General features: G+C 38.4%; 1 protein-coding gene across 1 annotated transcript in view; it reads right to left on the reverse strand.

Annotated features, from left to right (window-relative positions):
* Nucleotides 1-27,144, reverse strand: part of CD96 (CD96 molecule) — a 118,193-nt gene that overhangs the window by 42,371 nt on the left and 48,678 nt on the right. The window contains exons 7-9 of the mRNA XM_072614042.1: nucleotides 23,099-23,287; nucleotides 21,235-21,324; nucleotides 18,107-18,193 (exon numbers count right to left, since the gene is read on the reverse strand). Coding sequence (XP_072470143.1) covers nucleotides 18,107-18,193; nucleotides 21,235-21,324; nucleotides 23,099-23,287 — 366 coding nt within the window. The remainder of the gene's footprint in view (nucleotides 1-18,106; nucleotides 18,194-21,234; nucleotides 21,325-23,098; nucleotides 23,288-27,144) is intronic.

The following is a 27,144-nucleotide window of genomic DNA, read 5'->3' on the forward strand; positions in this document are numbered from 1 at the left end:
CAAGATTAAAAGAGGAACAGTGATGTACTGCAAAAAAAAAATAAGTGTATCTTGTTTTTGAAAATATTACTTTTTTAAAAAATGAATACATTTATTTTCTAAAGCCAGAAAATCACACTCTCCATACCATGATGGTATTTATTTTGTGAACAGTTAAGTAACTTGTACTATCGGGATTTCTCAAAGCCTCTGGTGAACAATAACAGAGAGGTGCAATCTTCTGGCACAGGGCAATGAGGACAGAGCAATTTTCAAGCTTTTTGAGTAGTTTGTGAAAAAAGCTTTGTCCTGGTCTAGATAGAGGTACTGCTCTGAGCCAGTGGGTGAATGAAGGCACAAATGAACAGTCAGAAGCAATGAGATGGTAATGATGATGATGAGGAGGAGGATGGTGGTGATGATGATGATGATGATGGTGGTGGTGGTGGTGGTGATGATGATGAATAGAAGATTATATTCATAGTCCTTTGCATTTACATATAGAACATTACCTTTGTCAGGCAATTTCAATGAATTTAGAGATTACTGGCAGCCAGGTATAAAAGTATCATATGTGTCATACAATAGACATTTTATCCAGCTGGCGAAATTTCCCCCAAGGCTTCTCACACTGATCAATGCCTTAGTGATTCTGCATCTGATCTGATTCAGGCTGCAGGCACCAGACACCTGAGGTACAATACAGGTAATGAGAATAGGAGTTTTGCTGTTACTAACATTTGATTAGCACAATTTTCTGCTTCACACGTTGGAATATAGGGCAGTAAAATTGTGGGCAGAGGAATTTATTATTTGTCCACAGCTGGCTTTCTTTGGAGATCATACTTTTTTTTTCCAGGTCTGTGGTCTGTACAATATTGCACAATTTCTTCAAAAGGATGATTTCATTATATTGGGGCCTCACCCAGGTTCAAAGGAAAGAAGAAAGGAGGCTTAGAGGATCACTGGGTGTGATTAAGAAGCTGTCTGAAGGATCATACCACCTAGGCATTGGTAAACCAAGAATCACAGAATGGCAGAGTTGCAAACATAAAGTTATCATTTAGAAGAACCCTGTAAGGTAAGTAGTGAAAGTATTATATACATTTTGCTGGTGAGTGATGAGGATTAGGAGGATTTTAGAAGGATTATCTAGTCCAACCCCCTCATTTTACATAAAAAGAAACATAGGCTCTGAGAGGTCAAATATGTTTTTTCTAAAGTCGCACAGTAAACTAGGGACAGAGCTAGGATTAAAAACCTAGGTTTCCTGAACTCCCCATCTGGTGGTTGTTTTTTTCCTAATTTTGTCATGTGTATGTATGTGTGTATATGTGTGTGTGTGTGTGTGTGTGTGTGTGTGTGTAAAACATGACAAAATTGGAAGGAAAATAATATGATATGATAAAATAATATAATGTGAATTTATTGTGCTATTACTCTGCTATTCTCTTAGGAAAAGAATCTCTCAGTAGGGTTTCTGGAGGCCCACTGCTTCTAGGTAACATTGAAATCCTGCCAGAAATGAAACAAATGACAGAATTTGAACTAAGTTTTTCCTGACTCTCAGGCTAGCTCTCTATCACTGTTAGCTTCTCATATATAGATACTGTGTGTGCATGTATATACACAATATTCACACGTTTTCTGTCAATAATTACATAAATATGCATGCAAGTATACATATATATATACATACTACCAAGAAACTATATATTCATCTAGATACATATCTATAATCTCTCTGTCTACCTGTATCTATCTCTATATCTCTATAGCTATCTCTCATGTGCTATCTATCTATCTATCATCTATCTATCTATCTATCTCTCTATTTATCTGTCTATCTATCTATCTATCTTCTTGATAGCATATTTTAACCCATGAACAGTGAAACTTACTACTTTTGTATCTTGCTGATTCAAAATCTATTTTTAATCTCACAAAACATGAAAACCCATTTGCATCCAGTGGCTATCCCAGGATGTGGCAAATACTGTATCAAATTCAAAATGAAAAATTGATTTTTCTCATTTCCCTAAATTCCTCTAGTAGGCAACAGTGTTTCCTCTTGTAAGAAAAGTCTTAGAACTTTGTTTTTACCGTGTCTCAGTTTCACTCGCTCATGATGATGTGCCTAGTATATAGTCCGCACTTAACAAATACTTGATGACTGATTGATTAAACTCTGGGTCCTGGAAGCTTTGGGCTGCTTTTCCACATTGTTGTCAAGTGTGTACCTTCCCCCCCTTTCCAGTTCCCTTTTATGTGGTATCTTCCCCCATTAGAATGTGGCTCCTAGAAGCTTGGGATCGTCTGTCTTATTGCTTGTTTTTGTATTCTCAGTACTATGTGCAGGTCCTGGCACATAGTACATGCTTAATAAATGTTTTGCTTATTTTTCTATATACCTGTGCTAGGTTTTGGGGATACAGAGTCACAAGGGAAAAACAAACCAAAACAAGGAGATAATTTCTGCCTTTGAGGAGCTTATATTCTACTGGGTCATACATATATACATACACACACATACATACATACATACATACATATACACATCCATCCATCCATCCACTTATACATACATACAAAGATACATACACAGTATGTATGTAAAATATACATACATATATAAACACAAGGACAAACAATAGTGGTATAAGAAATGTTGCATGAAAATCAAGAACAGGCATCCTTTCCACATTGCGACTTTCCCCATTGCAGTTTTGATATATGGAGGTTTAGCATAAGAAATTAAATAGGAATTTGGGGGGAGCTTTCTGGAAGCCACTGCTGACACATGAAGGACAGCAGATGATATAGAAAAAAGTTTAGAAACTCAGAAAAACATAAAATGTATGTATAATATTATATAATATCAACCCAAATTTTACAATAAGGTATTGTAGACACCCCATAAAAGAAAAAGAAAAAATTCAGAATTCTTCTCTGGTATCAAGGGAGGGGCAAAAAATTTTATGCATATTTTCCAGATCATGGGGGCACTGTGCCTCTAACTTCTTCAATAAGGAAGGAATAACTGTACCTGATTCTGAGAGATGATTCTCTGCTTCAAAGGAGGGAGCACATTCTAGGCACATTCTCTTTTTCACGGTATTAGAGATGAGAAGTAGAATACTGAGTTAGGGGAACAGTTGATAAACCTAGTGGACTAGTAGCAACTAGTAGGCTGTGAGGACTTTGTACTTTATCCTAACAGAAATAGGAAACCACTGAAGACTTCTGAATAGGGGATTAAATGATCAGACTTGTGTATTAGAATAATTTTGGCATCTGTATGAAAGATGGATGAGAGAAGAGATAGATGGAAAGCAGAAAGACCAGGTAGGAGGCTATTGTGAATGCACAGGTAAGAGAGGATGAAGGCCCAAACCAGAGGCCTCAAGCAGAGAGGAGGAAATGCAAGCAAGAGTTTTGTGGAGATAGAATTGATGAAACTTGACAACTCTACATGAGGTATCATGGAAGACTCAAGGATGAGTCCAAAGTTGTGAACCTGGGGAATTGGAAAGGGAAGTAGTATTCCCAAAAGAAACAGCAATATTTGGAAAGCAAAGTTTGGGGGGAGAAGAAGATTATTCAGGATACAATGTGTTTGATATGTTATTGAGATATTTAGGTAGAAATGACTACCTAGCAAGTGGCAAGTACAAGACTGGCATTCAAGAAAGAGATTGAGATTAAGACTGGATATATAGACTTGTGAGTCATCTGCATAAAGCTAACATTTGAAACCAAGGGAGTAGATGAGATTGAGAGAGAGGGCATAGAGAAATGAAAGAAAATACAGTCTATACCAGTTGCCCTCTATTTGACTGTATAAACCTTCTATCAAGCAGATACTCAATGATCTATAGGCCACAAATACTATGAAATACTTAGAGAGGGAAAACATTTCCTCTAGCTTCTTTGTTAAGTTTCTTGACCTTCCAACAAGAGAGTATTTTACAGATATTCTACATCTCCAAATAATATTTAGATGCAGTAAAGAGAAGCAGGGATCTGTCCAGGTTGCTCATGTCTGTTCCCAGGCTGGGATATTTCTGCAGTCTGCTATTCTCTTTACTGTACTTGCTAAGCTTGACTGCAAGTCTCAAGGGAGATTCATTCCATGGATGAGGATGGACAGGTATTTCTGTAACTTGCTTTGTGTCTCCATCTCAATCCATAGTAAGCAGATAGGCCTTTTATTAGCAAATATTTAAGAAATGAATTTATTTTCCCTATAACTTTTAAAGGAAATTGCTGTCAACCTTTCTTAGAGGTCCTCAACTTTGACCAACCCTCCCTTCCTAAAAATCCCCAAATCCAACTCTCTTCAGAATTCCAGGTTTTGGAAATAGAGGTAAACAAGAAGGCAGTGTGATACAGTGGGAAAGGCAATAGGCTTGGATTTAGAGGATGTCTCAAATCCTGGCTCTGCCACCTGTATGATGAGGGCATGTCACCTTAATTCTCTGGGTCTCACTTTTCTCATCTCTTAAAATGAAGTTGTGTGGGGTGTGCACAACATGGCCTTTAAGGTGACTTGCAGCTCCAAATCTAGGATTCCATGAATTTATCCCTGAATGGTCAGTTTCAAGGCTTTGAATAGATGATATTTCCCAGGTAACCTGAAAAGTTCATCATGCATAAAATAATGTGGGGAATGTGTCATATGGTATTTTTAAATCCAGAGTTATATAAGATGATCCCTACTTAATAACATTAATGCTGTAAAAATAAAACCTTTGGTGAAACAACAATAACTCTAATCAAAATAGCTAATATTGACATAGCACTTCAAAGTTTACAAAGTTCTTACAACCTATAGCTCTGTGAGATAGTATAGTATTATTCTTTTTATTTTATTTTATTTTATTTTTATTTAGGGAGAAGAGGATATAGTTAGGAAGTATAGTGAATATATTTCTAGACCTGGAATGAAAAAAAAAACCAAAACACCTGAATTCAAAATCAGTCTCTGACATTTACTAACTGGGTGATCCTGGGAAAATCACTTCTGTCAGTCTCAGTTTTTTCATATGTAAAATGGGGCTGATAATAAACATATCTCATAGGGATCTTGTAAGGATCTAATTAAATAAAACATATAAAGCGTTTTGCAAACCTTAAAGTTTGTTAGTAAATATTAGAAATTATTATTATAAGTAAAAGTTTTTGTTGTTAAAGAAACTAAAGTTGAGAGAGATTGCATGCCCAGAGTCAGTCAGTAAGTGTGAGAGTCACATTTGAACTCGTCTTTCTCATTCCAGGTCTAGCATTCAATCCACTACACCATCTTGCTGCCTCCCCTTCTCCCCACAAATTAAAAAAAAAAAATTAAGAACGATGTTGTAGGGAACAGCTGGTCCCATGATAAAAATAAGTGTTCTAAATGTAAGATATGTTCCTGGGCAGCATGAATGCAAACAATGAAAACTTAAAACACAAATCTTTATAGAGATTGGACACTGTCATCAGACTAGGCTGTGGGAGTTCTTGAATCTGTGATCTCACTTGCATAGAAATTCTAATAAGGAACCTTTTTCCATACATGCAGCTTGACAAAATTTCTGTAAATTATAGTCTTAGAAAACTGCCTGGGGGAACTGAGATATTATGTGTCTTGACCAGTCCTACAGTCAGTTTGTATCAGAAAAGGAATTGGAACCTGTCTTCCTCATTCTGAGGCAAGTTCTCAATCCACTAACCCATAAGTTTATGCTTTCTTCTTTCCATATCACCTGTATCTATTCTCTCTATATCATATACATACCTAGATATTTACAAACTATCTTCCCCATTAGAATGTACATTCACTGAGGATAAAGTGCCTTTTTTTGGCCTTTCTTTATATCTCCAGAAATTAACATAATGCTTGGCAAATGGTAAGTGGTTAATGTATACTTGTTGACTGACTGACTGATTGTTTCCTTGTAGGTCCTAGGTTCACTACTGAACTTTGGAGTTTGGAAGATCTGAGTTTGAATCCACAATGCACTCAGTCTAATTAAACTAATTAAGTATAGAGCCAAGGGTGTGGAACCTGGGGCCTTAAGGTCATGTGTGGTCTTCTAGTACTTGGGTGCGACCTCCTGAGTCCAAGCTTTACAGAACAAATCCTTTTATTAAGGGGATTTGTTCTGTGTAGTTTGGATTCAGTCAAAGGACCACACTTGAGGACCTAGAGGGCCACATGTGGCCTTGAGGATGCAGGTTCCCCACTCCTGTTAAGAATAAAAGCATACAGCTTGTAAGCTGTGAGCACCAGCTAAATCACTTTACCTCTCAATCTCAGTTTCCTCATCTGTAAAATGGAGATTAATGACAGCACTTACCTCACACAGATGTTGTAAGGATTAAGTGGTATAAAATATGTAAAGAGCTTTGCAAGCCTTATAGCACTATATCAATGCTAGCTATAATTATTAAATGCTTAATAAATTGAATTTAATACTTCAGATATGTTCTGCCTAGGGCAAAATTCAATGGGAATAGGACATCCCTTGTTTTTGATATTGAACTTCTCCTAATGTAAACCAAATTAAAGTTAATTTTCTTGGTTGTCAAGTCACAGTGCTGACTCATCTTGAGCTTACAGTCCTCTGCATGTCACAGGTTCCACTGCACCCATTGCACACCTTCCCTCCCACTATTGTCTAGCTATGCCTTCTCTTTCCTATTTTTGTGCAATTGATTCATTGAACCAAGGTGAAGGTGACTCTGAACTTGCAGAAACTGGGCTAAAATTAAAAAAAAAAAGCAAACATCAAAACATCAATATCATTTTTCTTGTTCTCTTTTCCTTTGCGGTCTAAAAGCATTTATAAGGGACCATGCAACTCTTTGCTGTGTATACACATACTGCTACTAAAGGCAATAGTCTAAATGACAAGCTGTTTACATATGAAGTACTCCCTTCCCTGTGTAATTTTCAATAATTAGAGTGGGAAAAACAAAGACTAAAACTGAACAGCTTGACTGAGCTTGTCTCTGGGATTTACTGAAGGATTTTATGATGGCTATACTCACTAGAGAGTGGTACTTGTTTATCATGCATTAGCAAAGTTACTGTCATGTTGATTGGATTAACTTTATATGAGATATGCTTGGATATGCCTTGACATTAAATAGCCTGGTTTATTGATTATTTTTCTAGAGTGGATACTTGCTTCAAAAAAGGAAAAAGATGAGGGAAAAGGAATCTGGACCTGTTATTGATTGCATCAGTATAGAAATCTAATGCAGATAATCAACACATCAGCAGCTAGGTGGCCGAGTGGATTGAGTTCTAGCCTGGAGTCAAGAAGACCTGACTTTCAATCTGACTTTATATATGGACTAGCTGTGTGACCTTGGGCAAGTCACTTAACTTCTGCTTGCCTTTTCTGTAAAATGGGTATGATAATAGCACCTACTCCCACTGAGGATCAAATGAGATAATATTTGTAATGTGTTTAGCATAGTGTTTGACACACATATAAATGCTAGCTACTACTGCCATTATTATTATTATTTAATAACTGTAATTTGTTATTTTAGAGTTTTCTGGCAGCAAGGAGAAGTTAAATGATTTAGTCATGGTCATAGTTATTAAGTACCTATTATATGTCAGGCACTAGGCTAAACACTGAGGATGCAAGAAGAGGCAAAAACCAATCCCTGCCCTCAAGATTACAATCTAACCGGGTAGACAACAAGCAAACAATATGTATAAACAAGTTATATTCAGGATAGATAGGAAATATATCCCTAGGTCATTTAATGTTCTCTGTGTACCAGGATAGCACTTGGGTTAGCTACGAGTGATCTCTTACTCTCACTACATGAATCTCTTTTTTCAATCAGTCACCTCCTGGATGAACTCTTTTATATGACTTTTCTCATACAAGTCAATGTTGACCGTATTCTACTACAGAACTTTATCCTTTGTGCATCAACAGCAGTAGCAGATTCTACATAGATTGTGGCACCTTGTTATTTATAGCCCCATAATATTGTGGTAGATGGTTGAGATTCAAAGGCATATCTTTTTTCATCAGAGCTCAGTTTAGAATGATGAAAAGTTCTGTATATTTTCCCATATGGCTGTTCTCTTCTTCCTATTCAGCTTAGGCCCATTTTTTTGGTCCATATATGACACCTGTCCAAGATGGGTGAACTGATGACCTAACTCAATGGGCCATCTGTCCAACTGCATGCCATAGTCTAGACAATAGCATGCAGAATGCTAATGCCCTGGAAGTGATTTGTTCTGTGAAGTCTGGATTCAGTCAAAGGACTGCACTTGAGGACCTAGAGGGCTATGTGTGGCCTCGAGGTCACAGGTTCCCCACTTGGTAGGCTAAGGCATGAAGTTGAATGCATGCCATTGTGTAGACAGTAGGTATTCTGTATCCAAAATAACACACAGATTATATCTGTGCAAGTTGTTAGCCACATTTAAAAAAAAGAGAGAGACTTTGGATCCCACTAGAAATGCTCTGTGGTATTCTTAAGTTTGATGCAGTTAGCATAATATCATACAGAGGCCCTGTTATCCTCCATGACAGCAGAGAACTGCTCTGGGGAGCATAATTTTCCATTTTTAATGTTTCACTAGATGTCAACAATCAGATTAAACAAAGTTATCACTATGGTTACATCCATTAAGCAATCTTGCGTGATCTTATTATCATTTACATGGGAAATAACCTGTTAGAAGAATAGTTGGACCAAACCAAGTTTAAACAGAAAAAAAAAATTTGTGTTAAAGGTAATAATTCATATTGATGATCAATTTTCAAGATAATCAAGGGAAAGAGACTGTAAAAAACTGGGGAAAATCATGGATTAGCATTATTGTGATTTTAAAAAGTGATTGAAAAGACAACAATAATTGTGGATTCACATGGCTTTTTCCCACTATAAAATCTTTATGAAAATGTTCTGTAAATGAATCAAGGGTACTGTGGATCAATAGGAAAATTTTATTCAAATCAATCTATTTCAAATTAATTTTCAAAATAATTCTATTTGGTTCAGTTTTGCCAGGGGCCTCCAGGAAGGGCTTAAGTCTGAATAAGCATTGCAAAGGTAACAAAAATTTTCAAGCATTTCTCTTTGGTACAAATGAGTTAAAAAGCTCATCAAAGCTATCTTTTTATTTCTTTTATAATCAGTAAAGCATTATGGTAATTTCTTTAATACTCACAAATGTGTTTGAGGCAAAGCAAAAAAAAAAGAGGTGATTTTCATTCCCTATTTAATTAAACTTATTCATTTGAGGATAAACAACGAACTAGGGAAAAGTCAGAGAACTAGGTAATCAGAGTCAATTGTTTTGTCCCTTTTCTTTGTCTTGATGACAGCCTCATTACTATATGCTGCAAACCCACTGGTGTCTATGAACATGCATTCAGTTTTTAGCCTTGTCCTACTCTGGTTATAGAGATTTAGTTTGAGACTTGGGTTTTGGGTTTGGTTTTGGTTTTGCTTACTGATTTTTTGTCTAGCAATAACAAAGAAGCAAGGAAGCAAGGTTCCCATCTACCTCCTTTCCTCCTTTCTATCCCTATGTACAAAATAATGTACATAGTTCTATGCTAGAACACAGACAACCATATGGTCCCTACTCTCAAAACTTTACAACCTAGTTGAGCAAATTAAACATGCAGATAACAATATACAAGACAATATAAGTGATAGCACAAGACAGTGTTATGATAAGCGCCAAATGAGAAGTGTAGACAGTGACTCCAGAGGAGGATTATTCTCTTTAAAGCAGAAAAGTTCATAGAGGGGAGAAACATGAGATTAGGAATCATTTGGGGCTAGATTATGGAGATATCAGTCCCAAGAGTTTGGTTTTTGTGTGTATAAGTAATAAAAAATCATTAAAAGTATTTTAGCAATTCTGGCTGGTGAGAGGAGAGGATATATTCAGAAATGAAGCTGATATTAAAAAAAGATACCACAGAAAGTCAATATAAAAGAAATAAATGGAGAAAATGGCATGTAGTAATTAATGAGCAATAAATCACATAGCTCAGAGGGAGGAAAGTAAATAGTCCTGACAAAACAAAGGTATAATGAATTAGCCTCTTGCATCTGAGTTTTCTGCCTCTGAAGTAAACATTTACTCAGCATTGACCAGTCAATAGTCAGTTGACAAACATGTATTAAAAGCCTGCTGTACACCAGATATGATAATAAGCGCTGGACCAGGGACGGAGCACTACACTAGGTGCTATGATGTATTACAAATGCACTGCCATCGCCTTTAAAACAATTACAGTCTACTATGGATCTGATAGTTAAAAGTGAGAGATGTTGAATATGAACAATATTTGTGGGAATGGGTCTATGTAGCAAAATCACTAACTCATTTGGATATTGCTTAACCTCTATATGACTCAGTTTGCTCATCTATGAAATGCAAGAGTTAGATACAAAGATTAGATGGTCTTTATGTCTCTTCCAGCTCTGTATTAAATGATTTTAAGCCTTGCTTCCTGATTCACTATAAAAGGGAAGTTGATATGTCATGGCACTTTCTTGAAGTTTTGGAAGAACTTCATTATAACAAGATCTCTACTCTGGCAGGGTCTTACTGCAATCAACCCAAGGACATCATTAGAGCAAGACTCCAATTAAATAGTTTTCAAATTTTAGAAGTTATAACCTGTTGTCAAGATGTCAAGAACAGACTCGTGAAAACTTCTTCAGTGTTATTTTTATGGGTTGAAACTTACATAAATCAGTGGCTAATTATATATATTTTAGCCTTTAAGTCTACTCACAGAATTGCTACAGGAATTAAAAAATCTTGGATTTGACTCTGTGGTCTTAAAGTGTCATTACTGAATCAAAAAGCAAATAAGCTCCATCCTTGAAAGTTCTTTAAGCAAAAGGCTACAAGATGGAAAACACCATAGTCAGTCATCGCCTTCAAAGACTTCTGCTTCTGTTCTGGACTCAGAGGACCAGTGCTCTATAATTTAGACATAGCTACATCAAGTTACAAATATCTAGCCTTTGTTCACTCTCTCTCTGGGGAAGGATTTGTCAAAATACAGAAAGCAATGGAAATTGAGTTTGTAAAGTGAAGGAAAAATTACATGGGGCACCTGGTTCAAGTAAAGATATTTTATATACACAAACACATATATACATATATTTTACATATATTCATACATGTATATACATACACACACACACACACATATATATACATATATATATATATATAATGAATCCATATACTGTATTCCTAACTGTACTATACTAGTGGTCATTACCACTACCACCGCCACTGCCACCACCACTACCATCATCATCATCATCGCTGGGAAGCAGTATAATTTAGATAGAGTGTTGGATTAAGAGCCAGGAAGACCTGAAGTCAAATCCTTCCTATATTTACTATATTCTACATTACTAGATATTTACTGGAGAAGTTAGGTGGCACAGATAGCTTGCCAGGACTGGAGTCAGGAAGACTCATCTTTCTGAGTTCAAATCCAGCCTCAGACACTTACTAGCTGTGTAACCTGGGCAAGTCACTTAACCCTGTTTGCCTTAGTTTCTTTATCTGTAAGCTGGAGAAGGAAACGGCAAACCACTTTAGCATCATTGACCAGATAACCTGAGAGGGGGTCACACAGAGTCAGACACAATTGAAAACGACTGAACAACAACAACAGATATTTACTGGCTATGTGACACTGGACATGTCATTATTATTAAGTTCTTTTAGCCTCACCTGTAAAATGGGGATATTAATAAGACCCACCTAACGGAGCTGCTGTGAGGACACAATGATATAAGGTGTACAAAAACACTTCACAAGCCTTAAATTAAGTGCTATGTAAACATGGACTGTTATGACGACTAATTATCATAATGAGTGATTATATTAGAAAAGTTAGAAGACATAGTAAATAAGAAAAGCCTAACTGAAATAATTTAAAACAGTTGCAGGTAATAATAATAATAATAAAAGTTTACATTTATATTGCATTTTATAGGTACACTATGCTTTCGCAAATACTGTTCATTTGATCCCCAGAGCAAGCTTGTGAGGTAGTCAGGTAAGTGTTCTATTACTGTTGCTGTTTTTTTTAAAAAAAAAACAAAAACAGATGAGAAAACTGAGGTTCAAAGGGACTGAGACAGCCCATGACAGAGCTAGGATGCCAAATGAGGTCTTCTTGGTTCTGAGGTCAGTCCACATTCTATTGCCTCATACCGTCTACAGCCCAGATACATTAGTATTACAAGATATGAGAAGTAAGAGAAAGATCAAGGATAGGTGTGGTTAATTAGCAAAAGCTTCTTAGAAAGGGTCAAACTAGTTCTAGAACTGGGGCTTCTCCCCATGGTGCTGCTCTGGGATGTGATCCTCTGTTTTCCTGCAACCAACATTCACCTCTTCTAGGGCCATGAACACTCAGAGTCCTATTTTGATGCATCCCTGTCCCTGGGTCTACCCTCCCTTACTGCTACATTTGTCCAGTTTCTCCTAGTAGTTGAAGGATTTGGCAGTCACCAAATATGCTTTGAGGGAATGTGTCAGACTGTCTGGGAGAAAGGATGGCCCTTTTCCCAATACAAATGCTCTCCACCTTTCTTCTCCCATTTGAATTTGCCCCAGGTACAAGAATTCCTAATTATGGATGATAATTGGTGGTGACAGTAAGAGCAGCAGCATTGTTAGCAGAAGCAGTAGTGTGTGGTGGTGGCAATTTTTTTGGCAGTAATAGTAGTAGTGGTATGGTGGTGGTGGCGATAGTAGTAGCAGTATTGTCGCAGTAGTAGCAGTTGTAGAAATAGTAGTAGTAGTAGTATGGTGGTGGTGATGGAGTAGTAGTAGTTGTAAGTTGTGGTAGTGGTCGTTTGTTATTGTACTCTAGTAATAGCAGCGGCAGCTAGCATTTACACAGGGTACTAAGGTTTTGGGAACATCTGTATAAGCCCTTAAGGTTTAAAAGTGTTTTACATGTTATTTCATTTGATCCTGACCACAATCCTGTGAAGCAGATGTTATTTATTATCATGCCAGACGTGGACACTGAGCCTGAGAGAGGTCAAGTGATTTCCCCAGGACCAGGTAAGGATGGGCCTCATAGGCTGAAGAAAGCAAAGTTAGCTGCTAGATAACCTGCAACAGGATAAGACTTAGGGAGGGGCAGTAGTTGAGAAAACATTCCGTAAGACCTAGTTTGAGTGATGAAAATCATGGCCGGGGTGATTGATGGCTTAGAAATAGAGAGGAAAGAAGAAATGTGTGAAAAAGAATGAAAGATGAATCAGCAAATAGAATTTAGTTACAGAATAAATATGGGGGAAAGGGGAGACAATATAGAATATAAGGTGAACATAAGGTGGACAGTTAGTGATAGGTGTATATGTATATACACACACAGAAGCTATTCCTATATTAAGCACTGTGTACATGTTAGTTACATATACATATGTTTGTGTTGTGTTTTATAGCATATACATGTTACAATATCAATGTTAGCTACGTATATGTGTATATATAGTATATGCATACATAATAAGTACAAGGTAAGTGTTACGTACATAGAAACATACATATATTTTAATATATGGATATATTGTATATTAATATATGGCTATGTATATATATTTATATATTATAAGCACAATGTAAATATTATATCTGCATATTTTATATATAGTTAATATGCAAATGTCTGTTATATTAACATAAAATGTATGTAAATATAAGCGCAATGTACTTATTGCCCATATATAAATATGCCATTACATAAATGTGCATATATATTGATATATGAAGTATGCTTATGTACGTACAATAAATGTTATCTATATTTTAAATGTGTGTATCTATGTGTAGTTTGTCTTTACATTGTGCTTATGGCACCTTGGTAAGCTTTTAATAATCCTTATCTCCTTTGATCCTCACAACAACTCTGGGAAGTGGATGCTACTGTAATCCTCATTTTACAGATGAGGCAACTGAGGCAAACAGAGGTAATTGACTTAGGGCCACGCAGCTAGGAAGTGTCTAAGACTGGACTTGAACTCAGGCCTTCCCAACTCCAAGTCTAGCATTCTATCTCCCACACCACCTATTAGCCAGACTCGCTGCATGCAGCGATCCAATTCCGTGAGAGGAATCAATGACGTCTGTGAAGAAGTGATAAGAATTAACCTCCTTTTCCTCATACTTTCATGTACCAGGCAGTGGGACATTTCTTTATTTCTTTGACATAAGTGATCTCTTCTCTGCCTGGCATAACTGCCTCCCATAGTTAACCACACATCCCTAGTCCCTCCCCCGCTTCAAGGTGAGAACAGTGTTTCCCACAAGACATGGATCAGTGGGATGAGGGCAGTGATTTATCCTAGAGGGAAAACTGGGTTTGGTTTTTCCTAAATACATGGTCCTTTCCTCTCCCTCAGTCTCTCCAAATTAGACTGGTCCAATAAATTTTGTCCTTCCTTTCATTTCTATATTTTGTATAGTTAATCTCAAGAGTATTTCATGAGTGTTTGTTGATTCAGAATTTATGAATCTGAACTCCTTCCTATGATGAGATCCCAAAAGATAGAAACAACCAGGTACTTTATTTTTCAAATTAATTTGTAGGGCCTATAGTACTATGCTTAAAGTCTTGTAACATTTACTATATTTTCTCTAGAAGAGTTCTAAAAATTCCTTCTGAACGAGTCACATATATATCTTCAACCATTTAGGAAACATATTTATCCCAATTCATAAAATCATAGGTAGAAGGGACCTCAGAGTCACTTAGTTCACTCTCTTCCTTTTACAGGGGAAGTAAATGAGACCCAGATTGGTGAAATGATTTATCTAAGGTCCCCCAAGTAGTAAATGGTAAAACTTCAAACCCAAGTTCCTCTGGCTCCAAATCCAGCATTCTTTTCCTTGTATTACATTCGGTAACTTCTCACATTTGAATGTAGAGTGTGAAGGAGGAATTAAGCATTCACATCGCATATTTCCTTTCCTTGGAGGCTGAAGGTCACTATCAATCTTCGGACAATTGGGATTAATGAGGCTACTTCTACAGTGTTTTTAAAAAGAAGTCAATGGTCTATATTTTTGAAGTACAATTCTTCAGCTAATGTCACTGCTATCCTAATGGCTTTTTGTACCCCAGAAAGACTCAATAAAGTGGAATGCCACATTTGTCAAGAAACCTGGGCAACTATGGGTACAGGTACCATAGAAACACACAATGAGAGGTCACATTAAAATGTTCTCTTTCCAAAATACTAACAATTCATTCTTCAAGGAAACAAGGTGACATTTATTTTTAATTTGACTTAGAAATATGCTGAAGCCTCAATTAATTTGTAACCAGCTTAATAGGACACTCAAGGTTTTAAATGTCAAAAATTTAGGCTAAACAGAGGGAGACTTGATACTCCTTAAATGACTCAAAAGTCAAATGGTGATCAATGAAGCGAAAAGATGATGAGAAGGAAGCATTGTGACTGGACATCAAAAAAGCCAAGGGGCTCTAAAAGCTGAGTGCCTTAAGAACCAGAGCAGTGAAGTTGAAGAAAATGCAGAGGGAAGGAACAAAGAGAAAAGTTGGAGGTGAACGTTCCTCTCTCTTCTCTTTTCATCCATTCTAAATCCTCACTAGAACCTCCAGTCTATTTCTCAGTTTTCTCCCAAGACATCATCACCACCCCATCCTCATGTTTCACTTTTACTCATTGACAGTCTTGACCCTCAAAATAAATAACATTTATCTAGTGCCTTAAGATTTGCAAAGTGCTTTATTAATATTGCATTTTGTCTTCATAACAGCCTTGAGAGGTAAAGTGCTATTATTTACAGATGAAGAAACTGAGGCTGGTAGTAGTTAAATGACTTGCCTAAGGTCACACAGCTAGGCTATATCTGAGGCAAGATTTGAAGTCAGATCTTTCTGTCTCCAGGCTCAGTTCTCTGGTCACCGTACCTCGCCACCCCCCCAACCCCCAGCTCTAGTTATGTATTTCAACTTCACACTACCTTCTGTATTTGAGTCATTTACTCTCCTCCTATTCCTATTCATCTTTTGTAAAGATGAATGGCCCTGGATTACCGACTACCTTCTTTGTTTTGACCCCAGCCTGCTGAATGTTGTTGTTTTTCAGTCATTTCAATTGTGTACTACTCTTCATGATACCATCTAGGGTTTTCTTTGCAAAGATATGGGAGTATTTGGCCATTTCATTCTTCAGTTCACAGATGAGGAAACTGAGGCAAACAATGTTAAGTGATTTGCCCAGGGTTACACAGGTTAATTAATGTTTGAGACCAGATTTGAACTCAGGAAGATGAGTCTTCCTGACTCCAGACCCAGTTCTCTACCCACTGGGCCACTTAGAGTCCCCAGGCTACTGAATACTACTGAACAGTTACACAAGTATGACAACTGAATCCAGGTGTTTATGTTACCTAATCTCTACTGGTCTTCATTACAACATGGCAATTCTTTTATTTTTCCCTAATTGACTATCTCACCCCCCACAGTAACTGCTGTAGATCTTTTCCCTCCTCAATCCTCCTGCACTGCCCTCTTCTTTCCCTCTTCTCTCTCTGAAGAGTAGCTTGCCTCCTACTTTATCAACAAAAGGCTGGAATGAACTTCCCTATACTCCTCTTCCACACCTCAAAGCCTCTCAACCTTGCCCCCTTTCATGTCCTCCTTTGCTCCAATCTCTAAATAAGAAGTTGCTTTCCTCCCTACCAGGGTTACCCCTTCTAGTTGTAGCCATGATCCTCTTCCTTCTTGACTTCTCCAGGAACTTACACCTTTAGTTCACTTATCTATCTAATCCTCTGTCACTGATCCCCAATATCTTCCTCTCCCTGGTCTTCCTTCATGCTGTCTACAAATATGCCCAGGTCCTCTACCTTCTAAAAACATTTACTTGATGCTACCATCCCTCAAGTCCTAGTCCTATATCTCTCCTCTTTGTTTCACCCGAATTCTCAGAAGAAAAGAGGTCTACACTCTCAGTTTCCACTTCCTCTCCTCCCCCTTACTTCTCCACCCCTGGCAATCTAGCATCAGACCTCACCACTCAACTGAAGCTGTTTTTTTCTAAGGTTCCCAATGATATATTGATGGCGAAATCCAAAGACCTTTTTCTCAATTCTCACCTTCTTGACCTTTCTGTACCATTTAAAAATGTTAATAATTGCTTTTCCTTGCACTGTCTTTCCCATAGTTTTCATCATACTGCTTTCTCCTTGTCCTCCTCCTGACTGTGCCTTCTCAATCTGTTTGGCTAGGTATTGTTCATGCCTAGCCCTTAATCATCAGTGTCCCCTAAGGTTGTGTGTGTATGTGTGCATGTGTTTTCTTCTCTTTTTGTATCCTTTCTCTTAGTAGTGTCATCAGTTTCCATGGTTTCAATGATTATGTTTATGCAAATGATTCCTAGTGTTATATATCCAGTCTTAATCTCTCTTCTGAGTTCCATTCCCACATCACCATCTGCAAATTATATACTTGCAGCTAGATGTCCTGTAGGCATCTCAAGTTCAATACATCCAAAATGGAATGGGGTTAAGTGACTTGCCGAGGGTCACACAGCTAATAAGTATCTGAGGCTGGATTTGAACTCAGGTTTTCTTGACTTCAGGTCCAGTATTCTATCCACTGGACCACCTAGCTGCCCTGTTGGATTCAATTGGATTGGATCAATTGGATTCAATTGGCTGGTCAATAAAACTGATGCTAGAAAGTTCATGACTAGCCCAAACTCATGAGGATAGTGAATAATAGGTCAGGCCATTTGACTCCAAGCATGGCACTCTTTCCTTTATTTAATAAATATATCAGGATATTTCCTAATATCTTTAGGACTAGAATTCAGGAGTGAGGAATCTGCGGCCCCGGGGCCACGAGTGGCCCTCTAGGTTCTCAAGTGCAGCCCTTTAAATGAATCCAAATGGCAGCAGTTGAGGACCTAGAAGGTTACATGTGGCCTTAAGGCTGCAGGATCCCCACTCCTGGACTAGATAGTTCTAAGGTCCTTCTTTCCTATGACAAGCCTCTATATACACTTAGCTGTCTCTAATTCTTCCTCCTAAATAAAAACAGTGTTGTAGAAACTTTCTTACCTGCCCTTGTGCTCCTGAGAGAAGGGGTAATGATGGGAGCAGTAGGTCCAGTGATATTGGATGGGTCTGTTGGAGTATTCACGTAATCTGCAATGAAAACAGCAAACAGAGCATTTCTATCTCTTCTATTGTATAGAAAGAGTATTTCTGGACAAAAGTAGAAGAAAGCATTGGATTTTACATTAGAAGACTTGGGTTTGAATCATTCCTCTGCCAATTACTAGCTCTGCGACTTGGGGATCTGTCAAATGGGGATAACTATCTACTTTACATGGATGTTGTGAGTAAAGTGTTTTGTGAACCTTAAAGCTTTATATAAATGTGAATTATTTTTACCTATTCATAGGTCATCCTATGTTTCAAATGAAATAATGTATGAAGAATGCTTAACTGGTGACATATTCCTGTAATCCCTGCTCCTGGGGAGGCTGAGGCTGGTGGATGACTTGAACTTGGCAGTTCTGAACTACAGTAGGCTAAGTTGGACAGGTGTCCACATTAAGTCTGGAACCAATGTGGTAAGCTACTGGGTACATGAGGTGACAGCAGGATGAACTGGTCCAGGTTGGAGATGGAGCAGGTAAAAGTTTGGGTACTGATCAGGTGTAGGATTGGGCCACTGAGGGGCTGCTGCACTCCCATCAGGTTTTATCAGGAAACCCAATTGGCCTCATGGTTCAATTTAAAACAAAGATCTGAGTTGGGGAATTTACAAGAAATTAGTATTCTGAAGTTAGTACCAACAAGAACTTTATTATTATATAGAGCAACAAGCACACCAAAGAAAAATACATCTGCCCCCACACACCTATTCCCTCAGTCCATCCCCCCCCCCCCATGCACATGTATGCACACATCCTACAACCTCTATACAGAGGTTGGACCCCAGAAATACAGGAAGCTCAACCACTGAGAAGGGGAGGGGGTTGTATTGGGAGACAACATGCTTAAAGTTGAGGTTTAAGCTAGGTAGTTATACACAGTCCCCTAAAAGTTGACTTGGTGGAAAATTAGGTAATCAGTGCCAGATGTGGGAAGGGGCATTCCTAATTAGATCTAGATGTGGTACAGAAGTTTTGAGGGTCACTTACTGATACCAGGATTATGTGAGTTTGAGTAAGGGGAGTTTCTTTCTTGGGATCAGAAATTGGGAAAATATTTGAATTGACTGTGTGAGGCAACAGGAGCGAAATGACTCAGAGACCATTGTAGTTAGTCAAGAGTTTGTATAATTAGAAGCTGCTAACATTAGCTGCTTGACAGAAAGTTAACATAGGTCAGAACAGTGGAAAAGTAACACTTGACTGTTTCTGCCTATCTGCTTTATGCACTTTGGGACCACTTAGCCTAAATGCTTTCCTAACAGAGCTCTATTATTATAACTATCACATCAAACAATATGAGAATCACAATGATCGCACCAGTTTTTAAAAAAGTATTTTATAGTCCCTGACATACTATATGAATGCTGGTCATTACTGTTACTCCTCTAGTAATGTTCTATTCCATTGCCTCATTGGTATCATGGAGGTGACTCAGGGTTTATCCCGAAGGAGTATAAGCTTATATTTTCTACTCCTCTGAAATGGTTTCTCATATACAACTGATGATAAGCTAATGCCTACTTCCCAAGGATACAACTAGCTAAGACTGGAAAAGTTCAGTGACCAGTTGGCCATATGGTGATTTTTTTGGTCATAGCAACGCTAGAAGACCATTAACTAAGGTACAGCAGTGTTGTGAAGAACATTAGCAGAGGAAGTGCTCACACCGTCATCATCATTGTCATCATCATCATCATGCCTGGCACGTAGTAGGCTTTCAATAAAATGTTGACTGATTGATGAATAATCGTAGCTAGCATTTATTTTTATTTTAAGGCTTACAAAGTACTTCATGTATATTATTTCATTTTGACTCTCACAATAAACCCTGCAAGGTATGTGCTATTATTAAGTATTAATTAAAGGAAACTGAGGCTGACAAAAGCTAAGAGATTTACCCTAGTAAGAGTCTGAGGCAAATTTTGAATTCAGGTCTTCTTGACTACAGATCCAATGCTCTATCTCCTATACTTCTAAGAAATGAAGAAAGAAAGAAAGAAAGAAAGAAAGAAAGAAAGAAAGAAAGAAAGAAAGAAAGAAAGAAAGAAAGAAAGAAAGAAAGAAAGAAAGAAAAAGAAAGAAAGAAAGAAAAAGAAAGAAAGAAAGAAAGAAAAGAAGGAAGGAAGGAAGGAAGGAAGAATGAAAGGAAGGAAGAAAGGAAGGAAGGAAAAGAAAAGAAAAGAAAAGAAAAAAGAGGGAGGAAGGAAGGTAGGACATTTTTGACCCTTGTAGTGTTAAAATGTTCTTATTGTCACTGCTAGGATGCAGAAGACTTTCCTTTTGAGGTTTGTTGGTCTGTATATTTTAAACTGAGAATGTATATATGTTTATAGAAATGTGCTTTAATGTTTACTGATATCTCTCCCATCTTCCTTTGAGTATTTATACTTTGGTGTTATTGTTTATGTTTTTATTTTGTTTTGTTTTGTTTTTTTGCTGTTGGCCACTCATTAGACTTTCAAGTTCTTACTAGCTGTAGTATAAACACTGATGCTCGGTCTTACCAAGCAAAATGAGTATAAAAGAACCGATGAAAATCTATCTCCCCATACTACTAGAAATCAGAAATGATTTACATATATTCTCACATTTGATGGTACTGGCACAGTATTAATTAACATACATGAATGTATAGTATATGTAATACATGTATAAAATATACTTGTATATAATATACATAGCAATATATTGTTGTTCGTTGTTGTTGTTCAGTTGTATCTGACTCTTTGTGACCTCATTTGGGGTTTTCTGGGCAAAGATACTGGAGTGGTTTGCCACTTCCTTCTCCAACTCATTTTACAGATGAGAAAACTGAGGCAAACAGGGTTAAGTGACTTGCCCAGGGTCACACAACTAGTGAGGGGTCTGAAGTCAGATTTGAAGTTAGGAAGATTCATCTTCCTGACTCCAAGCCTGGCTCTCTATCCACTGTACCACCTAGCTGCCCAATATTTGTTTATATATGGCTAAATAATAAATAGTAGTGCTTTCTCTTAAAGAAAAATGGTGTGAAAGCCTTCTTACCTGTTGTGTCTGCGCTGCTCATGGGAGATGGAAAAGTGGAGGAAGTTGATGCCGTGATGTTAGATGGATCTGTTGGAGTATTCACATAAGCTACAATAATAACAGCAAATATATATGTATTTACTTCTCTATCTTCTAACCTCCACCCTGTGTTGTATTCTCTTCCCTTTACCCCACCACTTCTTTCTAGTTCCCTTTTATGTGTTGTCTTCCTCCATTAGAATGTAAGCTCCTTCAGAATAAGCTCCAGTCTTGGATGTTTTCTGTGCTGCTACAAAAGCTGAAGAATATGCTTAAAGGTAACATTTTATGATCATTTATTGGCTGTCATTATTTATATCTTGTCTTGTTTGATTTTTCCTCTGTTTACATTTGTCTTCTCAACTAGAATATAAATTTCTTGAGGCTAGGGACTATGTCTCAAATGTCTTTGTATCTCCTGTAGTGCTTACCACACTGTTTTGCACACAGGAAGTGTGTAATAAATGTTTGTTGAACGATTTAAAAAGAAAGAAAGAAGATAAGACTTTGCAACAGAGAAAATTCCGAGACCATGTGGTTGGTATTTTTTAGAAGGAAAAGTTTGATGTGATAAAAATGGCTGGCAGTCTGTAAACTCTTTTCAAAGAGGCTCTTCAGCCCCTCTCAGTATTTCTCCATGGGCAATAGGATCACCACCGTAAGAGTCTTGCTGAGTGGGTTCCAGAATATTTTAGTGAGAAATTGGATCCAAATGCTCTTTGGGAAAGACGTGTGGAAAGAGACATAGGATTCATGTGGGGAAACTGGCCCTTCAACTATTCCAGATTTCCAGTTTGCCTCCCTAGCTAGAATGGGCCACTTTGAGTGAGACTGAGCACTATCTCTTTGAGCTGAGATATTATCTAAGTCTCATCCGAAGAGTTTCTTCATTCTTATATATGTAACACCAGTAAGGAGAGGATCTCAAATCACTGGGCTTCAGAAATGGGGTTACATATATTTCCTGGTATGTTTTAATGGGTAGAACTTCTCAAATTTTTGTTTGCTGTTTTGTTTGGATAAATAGGCTTCCTCTACATCTGCTACATGTGTACCCAACATATCTTTTACATAATTAGTTTGTAGTGGTAAGGAACTAAAATGGCAAATGTAAACTAAGGGTTTCTTCTCCCTTTAGAGCAACCAAGGAAGTAGTTGTCCATCTGAACTCAAATTCATACTAGAATAGAGATGTTTGAAGGGGAAAGAGAGACCTAATTCTAGCCCAAAATTTCTCTTAGAGATGGAGAAAAGAGCATGAAGCCTTCCAGACCAGATCTCAGATCATGTCTATTCATGCCATTCACAAACTGCATGTAGATAATCCACGTGGACACGCATATGGACACACACTAAGATGAGATTTCCATGCTCTGTAACTCATAGTATCATAGATTTAGAGTAAGAAGGGACCCTCGATGACATCTGGTCCAGGAGATCTGGTAGGATCAGAGCTTCCCCAAAGTCAGGTAATAATGTTGAAGATGTGTTGAGGAGAGTAGGAAAGAGAGATAAACAGACAAACATGGGCAGAGAGAGCAGAGACAGATCACCCACAGGCCAATTAGAGAGTAATGGAAACCTCATGGATTATTCCATGGGGTTCAGCTGCAAGTACTGTAGCCCTCTCTGCATGGAAACCCTCCAATTTGGAGGGATTTTTCTTCACAGAATTATACTTGCCAGTAAATTTTTGTGTTGAATCAGAGTCAAATTGAAATTTAAAAAAGATGAATTATTCATGATGACCTATTCTAAGCATCTTGCATAACCTGACAGGCCCAAAGAGACATGTTTTGGATGGGGAAAAATATTTATTGGTTTTGTTAAATAGGTAACTCACCAAAGGAAAAAGCTATTTTTCTGGATGAGATATTCCACACTTCATTGCTGGGGACAGGAAACAGAGTCATGCACCAAATTGTCAAATTATTAGGTTGAATTGTCTGGTTAGGCTTCAGAACCCTCAACTTAGATGTTAATTCATAAAAGCCTTCATCACTTTTCCTCTTTCCAGGGGTTATGTATACTCCTAGAAAAGAACAAGGAAATTAGTTAGCCAGTATCATTTAATATATGTGCTATAAAATTAAAACTATCGGGGCGGAGCCAAGATGGCGGAGTAGAAAGACGCATATACACATAGCTCTGAACCCACAACCCATAGAATGGCTACAGGGAAGTAACTCACGGCGAATTCCGCACCCAGAGGCCACGGAACATTGGAGCGAGGGAGATTTCTGTTCCAGAGAGACCTGCAAACCTCTCGCGGGGGGGTCCTTCGCGCTGCGGACTGGGCGCCGGGACTGGGAGCTGAGTGCAGCCCTGCCGCGGCCGCGGCACCGAGAGGAAAAGATCCGAGCAGGCTTCACAGACAGGATCTCCAGTGGCCACGCGGGTCCCTCCACCCACAGAGGGATCTGCAAACCTCTCGCAAAAGGTCCGTCGCGCTGCAGACACAAAGCCCAGCCCAGACCTGCTGCGGCCACGGCTGCGGCACCGAGAGAAACAGATCCGAGCAGGCTTCAGGGACGGGATCTCCAGCGGCCGCACAAGTCCCTCCACCCACAGGTGACAGGGGTGGGTGAGAGAGTCTCTTTGGCGGGTCGAGAGGGGAGTGGGGTGCCCATAATTCAGGCCCCCCCCGGGAGGTAGAAGCTGAGAGGCGGCTGCAGACAGGGGCTCCCCAAGCGGGTGGGAGCTTGAATCCATTGCGGAAGGTCTGCGCATAAACCCCCTGAGGGAACTGAGCCTGAGAGGTGGCCCTGCCCCGATCTCAGCTCCAGATCATAATCTCATACTGAATAGCAGCCCTGCCCCCGCCAAAAGCCCTGAGGCTGGAAGCAGCATTTGAATCTCAGACCACAAACACGGGCTGGGAGGATCAGGAGGTGAGGTGGGTGTGAGGAAAATATTCAGAGGTCAAGTCACTGGCTGGGAAAATGCCCAGAAAAGGGAAAAGAAATAAGACTATAGAAGGTTACTTTCTTGGCGAACAGGCATTTCCTCCCTTCCTTTCTGATGAGGAAGAACAATGCTTACCATCAGGCAAAGACACAGAAATCAAGGCTTCTGTGTCCCAGCCCACCCAATGGGCTCAGGCCATGGAAGAGCTCAAAAAGAATTTTGAAAATCAAGTTAGAGAGGTGGAGGAAAAGCTGGGAAGAGAAATGAGAGACATGAAGTCAAAGCATGAACAGCAGATCAGCTCCCTGCTAAGGGAGACCCAAAAAAATGTTGAAGAAATTAACACCTTAAAAACTAGCCTAACTCAATTGGCAAAAGAGGTTCAAAAAGCCAATGAGGAGAAGAATGCTTTCAAAAGCAGAATTAGCCAAATGGAAAAGGAGATTCAAAAGCTCACTGAAGAAAATAGTTCTTTCAAAATTAGAATGGCACAGATGGAGGCTAATGACTTTATGCAAAACCAAGAAATCACAGAACAAAGAGAGAAGAATGGAAAAATGGAAGATAATGTGAAATATCTCATTGGAAAAACAACAGACCTGGAAAATAGATCCAGGAGAGACAATTTAAAAATTATGGGCCTACCTGAAAGCCATGATCAAAAGAAGAGCCTAGACATCATCCTTCATGAAATTATCAAGGAAAACTGCCCTGAGATTCTAGAACCAGAGGGCAAAATAAATATTCAAGGAATCCACAGAACACCGCCTGAAAGAGATCCAAAAAGAGAAACTCCTAGGAACATTGTGGCCAAATTCCAGAGTTCCCAGGTCAAGGAGAAAATACTGCAGGCAGCTAGAAAGAAACAATTCAAGTATTGTGGAAATACAATCAGGATAACACAAGATCTAGCAGCCTCTACATTAAGGGATCGAAGGGCATGGAACAGTATATTCCAGAAGTCAAAGGAACTAGGACTAAAACCAAGAATCACCTACCCAGCAAAACTGAGTATAATACTTCAGGGGAAAAAATGGTCTTTCAATGAAATAGAGGATTTTCAAGTATTCTTGATGAAAAGACCAGAGCTGAAAAGAAAATTTGACTTTCAAACACAAGAATGAAGAGAACCATGAAAAGGTGAACAGCAAAGTGAAGTCATAAGGGACTTACTAAAGCTGAACTGTTTACATTCCTACATGGAAAGACAATATTTGTAACTCTTGAAACATTTCAGTATCTGGGTACTGGGTGGGATTACACATGCACACACGCTCACATACATAGAGACAGAGTGCACAGAGTGAATTGAATAGGTTGGGATCATATCTTTAAAACAAAATGAAATCAAGCAGTGAGAGAGAAATATATTGGGAAGAGAAAGGGAGAAATTGAATGGGGCAAATTATCTCTCATAAAAGAGGCAATCAAAAGACTCATTAGTGGAGGGATAAAGAGGGGAGGTGAGAGAAAAACATGAAGTCTACTCTCATCACATTCCACTAAAGAAAAGAATAAAGTGCACACTCATTTTGGTAGGAAAACCTATCTCACAATACAGGAAAGTGGGGGATAAGGGGACAAGCAGGGTGGGGGGGATGATAGAAGGCAGGGCATGAGGAGGAGAGTGCAATTCGAGGTCGACACTCATGGGGAGGGATAGGATCAAAAGAGAATAGAAGTAATGGGGGACAGGATAGGATGGAGGGAAATATAGTTAGTCCTATACAACACAACTATTATGGAAGTCATTTGCAAAACTGCACAGATATGGCCTATATTGAATTGCTTGCCTTCCAAAGGGAAGGGGTGGGGAGGGAGGGAGGAAGAGAAGTTGGAACTCAAAGTGTTAGGATCAACTGTCAAGTAATGTTCTTGCCACTAGGAAATAAGAAAAACAGGTAAAGGGGTATAGAAAGCTATCTGCCCCTACAGGACAAAAGAGAAGATGGAGACAAGGGCAGAGAGGGATGATAGAAGAGAGAGCAGATTGGTCATAGGGGCAATTAGAATGCTTGGTGTTTGGGGGGGGAGGGGATAAAAGGGGAGAAAATTTGTAACCCAAAATTTTGTGAAAATGAATGTTAAAAGTTAAATAAATAAATTTAATAATAAAAAAAAAAATAAAAAAAAAATAAATAAAAAAAAAATAAAAATTAAAACTATCTCAAGTATGGGGACAGGAGAAATACCAGAGGTGGTCAAACCATAAACTATCCACTGCCAATAGGGGAGTGGGAGAGTGTCCTCTCACCATAGGCCAACACTTTCTGACACCAGGAAAAACACTTCTTTAGACAGAGAGTACCTAAAGCTAGTTTGGCCATGAAAAACTAGTAGACCTTTGCTTCCTGCAGTTTTGTCACATTTTGCCTGGATTTAGGGGAGGCAGGGAATAGAGGAGGTGCATGCCTATAGCCATTTAGTCACAATTATAGACCCTAAAAATGAATAATGGCTGAAGGTAAAATATAGACAATGGAACATTTTTATTCATAGGATTTGCTTAAAGCATGGGTTCTTAAGCTGAGGAACATAGAACCCCTAAGGAGATTTCATGGGGGCTGGAAATTAAAAAAAAACAAACATATTTTGGTAACTATATTTTAATATATGAGTTTTCTTTGTAGCTTTATGTATTTTAATTTATGCTTTTAAAAACACTATTCTGAAATGTGGTGTATAGGCTTCACTAGATTGCCAAAGAGGTCTCTCTCTCTCTCTGTCTCTCTCTCTTTGTCTTTCTATGTCTCTGTCTCCATCTCTTTGTCTCTTACACACACACACACACACACACACACACACACACACACACACACCACATACCTTAAGAACTCCTGATTTGAAGAGAACCATTATAGGCCATGAAAGCATTTCTTTTCATTGCAGAATCTAGGGAAACACTGCTATAGCTGATTTTTTTAATGTTGAGTAATTATACAGCTAGTAATGGTAGGGAAATGCTTTGAGAGCCATTCACAG

This window comes from Notamacropus eugenii, chromosome 5, assembly GCF_028372415.1.
Source record: "Notamacropus eugenii isolate mMacEug1 chromosome 5, mMacEug1.pri_v2, whole genome shotgun sequence".
Lineage (NCBI taxonomy): Eukaryota > Metazoa > Chordata > Mammalia > Diprotodontia > Macropodidae > Notamacropus > Notamacropus eugenii.